The 13,494-nt window shown below is 39.6% G+C and overlaps 1 protein-coding gene across 25 annotated transcripts in view; it reads right to left on the bottom strand.

Moving 5' to 3' along the window:
* Positions 1-10,968: 10,968 nt before the first annotated feature.
* Positions 10,969-13,494, bottom strand: part of CENPC (centromere protein C) — a 295,773-nt gene continuing 293,247 nt past the window's right edge. For 24 of the 25 annotated variants that reach the window (XM_075203541.1, XM_075203629.1, XM_075203558.1 and 21 more), the window contains one exon: positions 10,969-11,702. In XM_075203541.1, coding sequence (XP_075059642.1) covers positions 11,590-11,702 — 113 coding nt within the window. In that variant the 3' untranslated portion in view covers positions 10,969-11,589. The remainder of the gene's footprint in view (positions 11,703-13,494) is intronic. The other variant, XM_075203618.1, reaches the window with a different exon arrangement.

The following is a 13,494-nucleotide window of genomic DNA, read 5'->3' as shown; positions in this document are numbered from 1 at the left end:
AAGCCTGGCTGAAGCAGCACACGGCCTGACTCACCTGGGTAAAGAAGGTATGTGCAAACTGGTAAGAGCATACTGGTGTGCTCCTGGATTTTCCTCTCAGGCTGGTAAGAAGGCAATGTCATGTCTTACTTGTTTGAGGAAAAATATTGGGAAAACTATTCCAACTGAGCCATCCCACATCCCTCCTACAGACGGACCTTTTCAGGTAATAGAAATTGACTATATCCAATTACCACCGTGCAGGAATCTAAAGTATGTGTTAGTGTGTATTGATGTGTTTTCCGGTTGGGTAGAAGCATATCCGGCAGCCACTAGTACTGCTGTGTTCACTGCAAAGAAAATTGTACAAGATTTTGTGTGTAGGTTCGGTATCCCTCGAATCATTGAAAGTGATAGGGGTACCCACTTTACTGGTGATATCTTCCAAAATATGTGTAAACTCATAGGAATCGGTAGCAGACTTCACACCCCTTACCGACCACAAGCCAGTGGTAAGGTGGAGAGAGTAAATGGTACTATAAAGAACAAGCTTAGTAAGGTAATGGCTGAAACTGGGTTGGCATGGCCTGAGGCTTTGCCATTGGTCCTCCATAGCATTCGGACCACTCCTAGACCTCCTCTTAATCTGTCCCCCTTTGAGATACTGTTCGGACGACAACCTCATTTGATCGTGAGTCCACAAGACGACTTGAAGTGTAATAATGAAGTGACTGTACAATATCTTATAAGAATGAGTAGACAGCTAAAACAACAACAACAAAAACTAAAAATGCTGTCACCTGGTATGCCAGAAACGAACTGTCATGATGTTGAACCTGGAGACTATGTTATGATCCGCAATTTCTTATGTTCAGGTTGTTTAACAGACCGTTGGGAAGGCCCGTACCAAGTGCTGCTGACCAGTACTACATCACTGAAGGTTGCAGAGAGAGACACTTGGGTCCATTCCACCCACTGCAGGAGAGTCCATAATCCGGAGAAAGTGCAAGATAAAACTCAGACCGACGACATAGATCTCTGTCACTTGTGAGTCTGTTCCGGGAGACCTAAAGCCTGCAGTCGAGACACCTGAACCAGAGACGTTGCCCCAGAACTATCTTTCCAGCGATGGAGTGGCGGTTTTTGTTTTTCTTTTGTTCGAGGATTTTCCTTGTTTTTACTCTTTCTAGGACATTCTATTTTTGTGAAGGAGGATGGAGGAAGGTTCTGGTAGTGATGCGGATGAGATGGAGGCAGAAGAAAAGTTATTAGAATACTCAGAGCAGCCCATTATAAAACTTGGTCCGGGGGTTATGAAAAGGTCTGCTAGCTCAGGAACTCGGAGGCAGTGTGGGGGGCTATTGTCTGATGAGTATTGTATCTGCAAGTTCTGTGACTCCCTAGTTGAAGAGAGATGCATCCAACGATGCCAGTCCCCCAGTACTCTGAATATAGGCGGGCATCCTTTGGAGGATTATCACTCCCTGGTGGGTAAGGTGCTAAACCAAACCGAGTGTTGGGTGTGCTCTCACGTGCCGCAAGGGCAGCATAATATAGGACTAGTGCCATTCCCTCTAAACATATCCGAAGTACTCGAATTGAGGGGTGGGAGGTCCAAAGACGGGAGGTACAATAACACTAGGTCCCCTAGTCTGACGCTTCGACAATACTCTATAGACAGATCTTTGCTGTGTCTAAATATCTCTCCTGCAAAACGTCTGGAGAATTGGGAAGCTGACCCATTAGATCAGACAATGGCTCGCCACACTCATTTTAGAGGGAGACTCACAAGGTCACCAATAGGCAGGAATGTTGATGGAAGTCACAAATTAGGGCGTATCACCAAACATAAGAAAGTATCCATTGGAAAAGTCTCTATAGATAACTGTAAAAATGTCATCCATGCGGACACGTGTCTCGAGCAAATGAAGACACTGGGCATGGGTAGTTTTATCAAAACTCTGTGTGATATAATGGGCATACTGTTCCTTATGTTCTCCCTGATGATGTGTATTTTGTTTGTGTGAGGAAAGCTTATTCCTGGGTGACTCCGAGTTCCAAGGGCTTGTGCTTCTTAGCTAAACTGGTTCCTGAAATCATGACTATTACTTATGAAGAAATAGTTGGTATTCACAAGACTACATTACCACCATACGTACACACACAGTATGAACACCGTGGCAAGAGAAATATGATTCCTGGTGAGGAACCCATAGCTACAAAATTGATTAGTGAGACCGCTGGGTTTCAAGTAATGGTTGCTCTAGATCTCACCAGGACCGCTTGGGCGCAACATTAAACTTTAAATATATCCAAGACCTAGCTAAATTAATAGATAATATCACCGAGATGTATGATGACACTTTCAGGTATACTGGAAGGGAGCTACAAGCGTACAAGAAGGAGTTGGTGCAACATAGACTGGTACTAAATTATCTCACCTCTATTACTGGTGGGTACTGTGTGACACTGGCCACCCAGTTCGGTGTCAAATGTTGCACGTACATCACCAATAATACGGATGACCCTAAAGAGGTTATAGACCGGAAGATGGATGAAATTTTGCAACTAAAATGGGAATTTCGAAAGAACCATAATTCTTCGTTATATGAGGTCGGGGAAAAGGTGGCAGGTTGGTTCTCGTGGTTGAACCCTGTGAAATGGTTCTCCGGTCTGGGGGAGTGGGTACAGGAAATGGTTGCTAGTGTAGGTAAGCTCCTTCTCCTTATACTGGGTGTCATCTTAGCAATTGGTTTATGTGTCAAATGTGTTCCTACTGTGTTGAAGTATGGAAAATGGTCTCCTAGGAGTAACACTGAGAAAGAAACTGAAAGGGTGGTACCAGATACCGAGATCATGGTCTGTGAAGAAGTATTGTATAATCCTGAACTTGAAACGGTGATTGGGTGATAGTTTATTTCACTATCAAAGGGTGGAGCTGTCGAAGTCAGCAAATTGGATAAAGTCATTTCAATTAAAATCGAGCAAACTTGGTTGTCTTTGTCTGAAAAGATGCGTACGGTACGCTGTGGCGTAAAAGGGCATGCTACAGCGTAAAAGGGCGTACGCAGCTGCAACACGTGGCAGCAACAGTATTTGGTCTTTTCCCATACATTCGCACAAACACGCATACTTGTAAAATAGTACACATTAATGGTAGTTGCAACACAGTTATGTTGAAATATAGTAGTATTTATGTGTTATAATATAAGTTATATGCACATTAGGTTGAAGGAATCATATCATGTGTGGTATCATAATAAACCTCTTAACATTTGCTACTGTTTGGTTCACTCTGCGAAGGAATCGCAGAGTGCATACACAATTATGAATGATAGGGAATTATGAACTACTTAAGACTAAGGAATCTTGGCGGGAAGAGCAGAGCATACCCCCTGGAGAGATGAACCCCTCCTTTGGATTCTTTAGGATGAACTAGCCAATGATTGACAACCCCTTGGACCTTCCTGAAACCTGTACCAATAGAAGCAAGCTATACCATCTCCATTGTATTACTGTATTTCTGTGTGCATATAAGCAGCAGCTTCACATCTAGTGTTCAGACATCTTGTCCCCAGACTTCAGGATTGAATGACTGCACACTGGATCCAGAGCGCCTGCGATAAGTAACGGCTGTACTTATTATTTCGCTTGAATTATTCTGCTACTTTTTGAGAATAAATCTTTGTGCTTTGGAAACACAAATCGAGGTTCGACAATCGTTATTGGTTAGCGACAATAGGCACTTAACAGGGGTAAAAACAAAAACATTTAATATAGCATACAATGGTAATACAAACGAATGTCCACTATTACATGCGAATAGCAAAATAACACTGCAAATCCAATGGTTAATGGTCAAACAGCCATGGTCTGCGAGTCCAAGTGTAGAGGAACAGTGGAGGCTGCTGCAATGAGCCTTGTTGCAGAGATGGTATGCCTCTTTGTAGCCCAAACAAGACAGGATAAAAGTGAGGGACAACAGGGTCCAATAAAAACAGTCTAAGACCAACCTCATAACAGTCCAGCACACAAATGGAGTCCAAGGTGTCCTCTAGCGATAGCAAGATGGAGGGATCCCTGTTTCCATGAACAGCGCTAACCGCGCTCACGAAGCAAGTCCTCAATAGTAGTGTAATGCCGATTCGCGGGAGAGAAATGGCGTGCGTTCCACAGTGGAACGCACGTTACTTCCAGATGACGTCAAAGATGTAGGGGCGTGTTCCAACGCGTTTCATTTGCTTAGCGAATTTCTTCAGGGGTGAATGGTCATTGGTCTTTCCCAGTGCACTTATATAGCTGTTGTTAATAGATATAATTGGCAATTCAATATTGCTAATTGGTAATGCAGGCAATCGATTAATGCCTTCAGGCATTAATCCACGATACATTGGAAATATTTGCATATATCACAGGGATATTAAATACAGCAGGGTACATAGAACATAAGTCCCTATTAACTACCGTTATAGTGATTTTAACCTACCATAATAAACTACCTTGGCCAATAAGGTTAGTGATGTGCCCTTGTAAGCATAAAGACAGGAAGGGGGGGGGGGAACACATCTAGAAGAGGATTCTGTTACATGATTGACATAAGGAGTAAAAATAGATATACTATCTAATCAGTGTATAATGTATAATTGACATAGAAATAAAAGTAAATATAAAAATAAATGCACCGATTTGTCAGTTTTAAAAAGCGAATATCGTAAAAAAGTTGAAAACTAAAAATTAGAATGACTGCAATGGTTGAGATAATGGCCCTCACCATAAGATGGAGGCTCAAATATTAAAAACCTGGCCAGATCTATATGATACCTCATAGCGTCCGAGGAATCATAAAGACCAAATACCTGCATACATGGGGGAGGGGTCACAGGTCGTTACTTGATATAACTATGATTCTTGAAGAGTTTTAGAAAAGGCTGCGTAATGGTTGCATCACATCATATCCAGTATTACACATCTTTGCCATTGACCAGTCCTCTCCAAATTGGGATAGTTATTCTCAGACATGTATACCTACTACACCGGATATTCCCAAGCGGTCTCCCATCTTGGTACTAATCTGGCACACTCTGCTTGGCTTCCAAGTTCGGTAGAGGTTGGGCAATACCAGGGTGCTTTGGTTGTAGCATACACGAAGATATCACCTTGGGGAGACTGGTATAGCTTGATGGTAAACTGATCACTATGCACTCAAATGGTGGTATGGAGTGTAGATGGTAGTAACTCAGCCAAAACATAGGGTTATGCAATTGAAGAAAAAAAAAAAGGGGGGGGGGAGGCATGGCAGCTTCCTATTAGATATTGTGGTCAAAATCAGCATTCAGTCCTCGTGGTAGTAGAGTATTCAGGAGAATCATCTTAGATTCCTCCACATTAATTCTTTTAATGTGATTCCCTCCTCTCCAGTTCATCTGTACATGTTTAATGCCAACAAAGCTAAGACCTTTAGGGTCACAATTATGTTTTAATTTAAAATGGTTAGAGTTGATGTTTTTCGAACCCATTCTTGATGTTCCTTATATGCTCTCCTATTCTAACTTTCAGAGACCTAATTGTTCTCCCTACATATTGTTTGGAACAAGGACATTCCAATACATAAATCACGTTTTTTGTATCACAAGTGATGGATTTCTTTATGTTAAACCTCATTTTAATGTATGTGGAATAAAATTCCGTAGTACTGGTGGTAGACCTGTGGTTAAGACACTTGCAATTGCTGCACCTACCACAGTAAGAGAAGCCAGGTTTGCGGCTAAATGTGCTTAGCCAGTTGGTCTTTGAGTTATTATTTCTTATATGATTTTTAACAAGAGTTTGCTTCAAATCTGGGGCTCTTCTGAATACGATTTTAGGATGTTCAGGTAGAAGGGATCCTACTATGTCATCTTGCTGCAAGATATGCCAATGTTTTGTAATGTTGAAGTTGTATATATAATAATAACATTTAGTGTCAGCAACCTGATTTGCAATATTATTATATATTATTGTCATTATACATATTATTATATTGAGGAATTGCTAGTATAATACTGTGAAAAGGCTAGGAACTATATTTAGTGCAAATATCTCTTCTGCTAAAGTAGATCCGTGAAGATAATCCTGATTCTTTGTAAGCCATTGACCTCTGTGATGACATCATTTTGTAAACACACCCACTTGTAAAAGTTTTTAAATTGACCTGCATTCAATTGAGTGCAGGCACTCTGCTAAACAATCCTGGTCTGCAGGCTGGTAACTATGTAAGATCTAAAAATGAAGTAAATCCCTTTTTATTGCAAAATCTTCAATTGGACTGGACAAGTTATTTATTCTGTAAAATTACCTTAACAGTAATTATGTTCTTAAGTGTGTACGCTCCACTTGAATAATCAGAAATAAAGTAAATCTGATCTCGGTTTGTTGTTGGTACGGAAATATTGGTGTTCTTATATTGTAGTAAGGTATTGCGCTCCGTATGTTTAAGTTTATCAAATGCATCCAGAGCTAATTTGGTATCATACATTTTTTCTTGGAAGTCTGATACCATTTCTGGGACTTGTTCTATCTAGTCTTTTAAGTAGGTGCAATTTCGTTGAATCCTCGTGAATTGACTAAATGGAATGGCTTTTAGCCATTGAGGATGATGGCGACTATCAGATAGAATATAGCTATTCACATCGACCGGCTTCTTGTATGTTTTAGTGGCAATCTTGCCATCCGAGATGAAAATGTCCAAATCCCAAAATTCTACAGATAACTGTGTTTTGCTGCGAGATGTAGACCATAGCGGTTCGTGTTTATGTGAGAAAGAAATTCAAGTAGAGCAATCTCAGGGCCATGTCGAATTATGATAAATCTTTTCCAGAACACTAGGTTTGCCTCCAAGCTATTGTTGGACCAAATTGTTTCGTTTTCCCAAAAGCTCATATATAAATGTGCATAGCTGGGGGAAAATCTAGTGCCCATGGCTGTTCCTTGTAGTTGTAGGTAAAACTCGTCATCGAACCAAAAGTAGTTATGCTTTAAAATGAACTCTGTTTGTAAGGATGAATTCTACCTGTTCTTTATTTAGATCGGGATCTTGTTCAAGAAAGTGCTGAATGCTCATTATACCCAAATCATGTTTAATCATTGTATATAAAGATGTCACATCGCATGTGACCAGCCAATAATATGGTTCCCATTTTATGGTATCTAATAGCTGTAGAATGTGCGTAGTATCCTTCAAGAAGGCTTTCTGCTGTCTTACATGTGGCTGCAAATAGGTATCTAAATAATGGGATAGATTGGCAGTGATGGATCCGATTCCTGAGATTATCGGTCTTCCTGGGGGATGAGTGGAATTTTTATGAATTTTGGGTAGGTAGTAGATAACGGGAATAGTGGGATGGGTATTGTATATGTAATTGAACTCGTTGAGAGTTATAATTCCCAGATCTCTCCCTTTTATGAGTATTGTTTTAGGTTGTTCGGAGTATGTATTTGTTGGATTTGTTTTTAGACGTCCATAAGTGGATGTATTAGACAGAAGTCTATGCATTTCTGCATTGTAATCGGTGGTATTGAGAATGACAATTCCCCCACCTTTATCTACTGGTTTGATCGTTACTTCCTTGTTATTTTGCAATTCTTTTAATGCATACATTTCCGTGGGTGTTAGATTTACTTTATTTTGTTTATGTTGTTTGATTTTGTCTATGTCATTAAGGACCAAGGTTTCAAAGCTTTCTATTAGACATCCCTTTACTTGTCGTGGGTAAAAGAGTGACTCTGGTTTTAAGTCAGTATGTTTATATGTAGACTGTTCAATTGTAATAGCCCGTTCCATAGGGGTTATGGCAAAGAATTTTTTGAGGGTAAGTTTTCACACAAAGCGCTTGACATCTAGGTAGGTGTTGAACTTATTCATAGACTAAGTGGGGGCATATTTTAATCCTTTATTGAGAACATTTGTTTCTGCTGCTGATAGTGAATGTGAACTCAGATTAAAAATCCCTGTAGATGTTGTCGAGGACGAGTGTTTTACATCATGGGTTTTAATTTTTTGGCCTCCTCTTCTTCCTCGTCTGAGGTGTTTAGTTTCCTTTTTGTGGGATTTAAATGATTGGATCTTATGTGAAGGTTCATGAAATTTGGACCCAGCCCCAAAACATGCCCTATTTTGGAGATGGGGTCATTATCGTTGGTAGCACTTGTTTCCAAAATCCTATTAGAGGATGGTGATTCTGGAGGATGGTGATTCAACAGTCAATGGATTAGAGGGAACTGATGGTGTGGAATATAAAGTTTTTTCATGTATGGGTGATATAGATGAAGGGGTCTGACTTGATGGGACGTCCTGGCCCAAACCCAGTTGTTTCTGGGATGTTTTACGAGACCAACCCTAATTCAAATGATTGGATGGCCAAGGTGTCATAATCCAAATCGAATTCATCATACACCGATATGTAAAAGGGACAGGATATATTAAAGGGACAGGATTTTCCATTTTAGTAACAGCTGCTCTTGTCTTTAGATAGAGTTGAGCGCTACCTGTATCTATTTTTATTTATACAGTAGAATGTTACCTGACTGCATTATGCCAACTGTGAAGTTTGGTGGAGGGATAATGGTATGGGACTGTTTTTCAGCTTTTGACTAGGCCCCTGATCTCCAGTGAAGGCCAATCTTAATGCATCAGCATACCAAGTCATTTTGGACAATGCTATGCTTCCAACTTTGTAGTCCCTGCTTTGTGCACTGGTACACAGTCATGTTGGAATAGAAAAGGACCTTCCCCCCCAAACTCTTCCCACAAAGACATGGTTTGATGAGTTCGCTGTGGAAGAAATTTACTGGCCCACACAGAGCCCTGACATCAACCCCATAGAACACTTTTGGTATGAAATGGAACAGAGACTGCGAGCCAGGCCTTATCGTCCAACATCAGTGCCTGACCTCAAATGCTCTACAGAATTAATGGACATAATTTACCACAGAAACACTCCGACATCTTGTGGAAAGCCTTCCAAGAAGAGTGGAAGCTGTTATCGCTACAAAAGGGGGACAAACTCCACTTTAAACTATATGTATTTGAATACAATGTCATTAGTCCCTGTTGGTGTAATGGTCAAGCGTCCAAATACTTTTGTCCATATAGTGTAGATACAAGATAGAGTGGGTCCATATTTCTGTGAACTTTGCAGTTCTGTCCCTAACTGGTGTTAGAGAATAACTTTTGCCAAGATCAAGTCCCCACTGATTTGTAATCCCTTAAGTGTGAATATCCAAAAAGACTGTTTGGGTGCAGCAGGAATATTGTGCTTGGTGTATTGTCTCCCTGGTCTATAACTTATCTACTCTAAGAGGTGCACACAAGACAAGAAAGCGTTTAGGCATTTAGACCTTCCGACTTGTGGCAGAAGGTCTAAATACCTTGTGGTGTCTAATTTATCCCATGAAGAGCAGAGACCCTTTAAACGAGAGATTAGCTAGATTATATTTTGAATGAGCTTCTACTGACAAGGGCGAAACCAGACTTACTCTTCCTAGCCACCATTGCTTTTTCAGCAAAAACAAAGTTGCTTCAACACAAAACTTCTATGCCTGTCTGCATAGGCTCAATGGTTTTCAACATGTATTGTTACTCACTTTCTCTAGCCACCTGTATCTGACTCTCCTCACAATTTCAGTGCCCTGGCCATATCTACCCCCGACTTCAATGTGTTTCCAGTTGAAGCTTTTTAAAACAACTTTTCATCTTTCTATCAATGACATCCCTCAGATGACCATATTCTTCAATAGGTATAGCAGTTCTGGTTAACATATCAGCCACAGGTGCATCTACTTTTGAGCCTCTTCATAACTAAACGTATAAATATGTGCTAACCTATTAGAGTTAGAATGATCTTTTACACCTGTGTCCGTTTCTTATGAATAAGTTCTTTTACAACTTAATGTACAGGTAAGCACTATCCTTTTTAGTTCAATCTGCAGAGGGGATTTATGAGCTTCCTCATCCATACCCCATAGACTTGTATATATGTTTTAGCAAAATCTCCATATTGTCTAAATTAAACTGTCTAGATTCATTAATAGAGGGGTCTTCTAAAATCCCTGGAAAACCCCATCCTGTGTGAGTGAATGTATTCTCCAAATCCACACGTCTATGAGTCTTTGCTCTTTTGATCCCCTGAGGAGCACATAAATCCTTGGTCAGAAAGGACTCCTACATCAAGCAGAGATTTTACCTTGGATTGAGAACTAGACACTCTGCAAACAACCCCTTCTGAGTTCTTAAAGACTAATCACAGGCGTCACAAACTCTATGCTGTTGCTCTCCTTCTTTCCTTTCACAGGCTGTACAAGAGTACTGAAATGGACAGGGTATAATAAGTGAAATGCATAAAGAAAAAGCACCCCTAACTTAGGGACTTAACTAGTGCAGCTGTCCTTCGGTCTCTTTGGGGTTTTACTTGGGCTCCATTCCACAGCAAATCTCCAGCTACAGCAGTTCAAATTAATGTAGTAATCCTTTCTTAGAACAGGGAATGCTGCAAAGGGGTTCCGAGTCCTCTTTTAACCCAATTCTCCATCTTGATGACTTGTGACCTATTTAACTTTTACACCAGATCTGCTCCTTGAGATAACAGACAGGCAGGCGTATCCAGCCCAGCCCTCGGCTTACATCAAGATGGTGCGTTGACAGGACCCACAACAGTAAGGCACTAACAGAAAACAATATTACACTACGCAACCTACACACAGAATAGAGACAAGAAAAGACGTAGTAGAGGAAGAGGAGCATCTGCCTTACAAAATGTCTGGGGGCTTATTCTAAACTGTACCTACCTAAACTTGAAAGGGAACCTACCAATTGTAATGGCTGTTATGCAGGATGGAAAAAAACCTGTTTACTTCTAGAAGAGATTTTATTAAGACCTGGCAATTTCTATCACAAAACATTTTGAAAGACATATAAGACATGTGATTTCATAGAAAAATGAGCAGTGACACAAGTTCAATAGGAACACTTTTTTAATTCCACACAAAGACCCTTCAGTTTTAAATTATTTAAATGTAACATTTTAAAATATTGTGACCAGGAAATAGCACTTCCTGATAAATGTAATATGGTCTATGCAATCTAGCATGTCTTCTAACTGGAAAAATGTATCAAAAACCCCTTATATAAAGCTTATGTATGACCATAGAAAATACTGATCATCAACCAGTGGTTTCTAAAAAAAACAAAACAAAACACAAAAAAGTCCCTTTTAAAGACGACTCTCATGCTTCAAAGAGAAAAACTCTTGCCCCCCCCCTTCCTAATTTGTCCGACAGGGCTTGTTCACATTGAGCAATTTCTCCAATGTATGAATCACTGTTCTCCGATTGATTTTGATTTGAAATATAAAAATGTACAATTTTTTTTATAGTAATAAGCTATCAGTAGGTTGATGACCCTAAAAGACAACCAAAGGAGCATAAAAAAACAATAAAAATATTACATGAGAATTGCAAAACTGTTTAATTTTACACAAAATATTTAAAACTTGCTCAATATTAACATTAATAATAAAACTGCTCTTAAATTTAAACAATATATGTAAAACCTATTTATGAACAGAACTTGGGTCTTCAGTTTATTATATTATGGATTTCTGATGTTTTCTGCCAAGCACAATAATTGATGATGGTGAAAACAAGTATAGCTTCCTTTTTCTGAAGATTTGTTAGAGTATACGAATTACCTGAAAAAAAAAAAAAGTGGTCACCATTGAAAACATGTACCTTGCAATTTTTTTTTTATGTGCTTAAAGTTTACAAAGCTAGTTTTAAAAGAAGCAATCAAACCAATCAATGATTTTTGTTTTTTTTACAAATTAACTTCCCTTCCCCACACCACTAGTAGAACAATAAGGTTCATGTCTAGCAGGCACTAAATGAGCTTTAATGGGAACACTACAATCTGCAGCGTATTAATTTAAAATTCTCTAGTTTGACTTTCTCTGGAATCATAGGACCCTGACAAGTTTAATTGGAGGATGTGTGTCATATGTAAAAAGAGGATTCATGTGCTAACCATTAAATAGATTTTTCGGATTCCATTTTTAGACTATTGCTTACTTTTGGGGTATACAGGGTGCAGATGCCTGGTGTAGGCATTAATTAAACTATAATCTTATTTAGATTCAAGCTCCTCCCTTCCAATACATCTACACCAATAGTTCCTCAGCTTTTTTTTTTTTTTTTTAAACCTACAACGTCAAAATTAAAGGACAGATATATGGAGAATCAAACAAGAACACTCAACCTTAAAACAAAGCAATAAAGTCCCCCAAAAGTATTCAGAGAAATTTTCTTCTATATTCCTGCTTAACCCTGGAGACATTCCAAAGCTGCCTCAAGGGGAGAGAATGCTCTGATATAGTGGTGCAAAAAAACATTTCATTAAAAACTGGAGCCTCTAGATGCAAAGACCTTTAAACAGTAGAATTGGTATGGACAGAGGACCATATGGCCGCTGACACAAATGTTCAAATGAGGCTCCATGCCTTGCTGCCCAGGATCTCAACAAACTGGAAGAGCGGGCTGTAAGGTTAGCAGAAAAGGGAAGTCTGCTGTAGTTTTGACAACACCTTTGGCTGCAACCAAGGCTTGGTGCACAGGACAGCCCTATCATTGTGAAAGGACCAGGTATGGTACCTGCAAGATAAAGCAGATACTACTGTTGGTGAATATAAAAAGAAGAACCTCACCTTAAAAAATAGAAAAAAAGAAAGACCCCTTACAAGCTAGGGGTTTGAAATCAACAGCAAAATGTTGGTCTCTGTAGCACCAACAAGACCAAATGAAGAAATTCTTGTTGGAACATAAGGCGATTGGACGTAAAAAAAACACCTGTAGAAAGGTTTGAATCTCGGGAATATTAGTCAATTTTCTCTGAAAGAAAATAGAGAGGGCCACAGCCTGGAATTTAAAAGGCCAAACATATATTGCAAGGACAAGAGGCACACCATGTTAAATGATGAGGTGCATACACTTTCCACCCATGGCCTGAAAGCTAAACCAGATCTAGACCGAAGAACAGCCCCCTCAAATGGTAAAGTTTCCAGTATGGTTTTGAACAGTCTCCCAGGGTCTAAGCAAAAGATAGACCAGCATCAAGGAATGTGTTTCCTAAATATTCTGATGTTTTATTTACATGGTCCACTAATGGTAACAATTCCGATCTAGATATCCCAGACTGTACAGTCATGGCCAAAAGTTTTGAGAATGACACAAGTATTGGTTTTCCCAAAGTTTGCTGCTTCAGTGTTTTTAGACCTTTATGTCAGATGTTGCTATGGTATAAGGAAGTAAAATTACAAGCATTTCATATGTGTCAAATGCTTTTATTGACAATTACTATAAGTTTATGCAGAGTCAATATTTGCAGTGTTGACCCTTCTTTTTGAAGACCTCTGCAATACGCCCTAGCAGGCTTTCAATCAACTTCTGGGCCACATACTGTCTGATGGCCGCCCATTTTTCCCTAATCAA

This window comes from Mixophyes fleayi, chromosome 1 (assembly GCF_038048845.1).
Source record: "Mixophyes fleayi isolate aMixFle1 chromosome 1, aMixFle1.hap1, whole genome shotgun sequence".
NCBI classification, from domain to species: domain Eukaryota; kingdom Metazoa; phylum Chordata; class Amphibia; order Anura; family Limnodynastidae; genus Mixophyes; species Mixophyes fleayi.
Note: the sequence above shows the minus strand (reverse complement) of the source record. Positions and strands in the feature narration are given on the sequence as shown.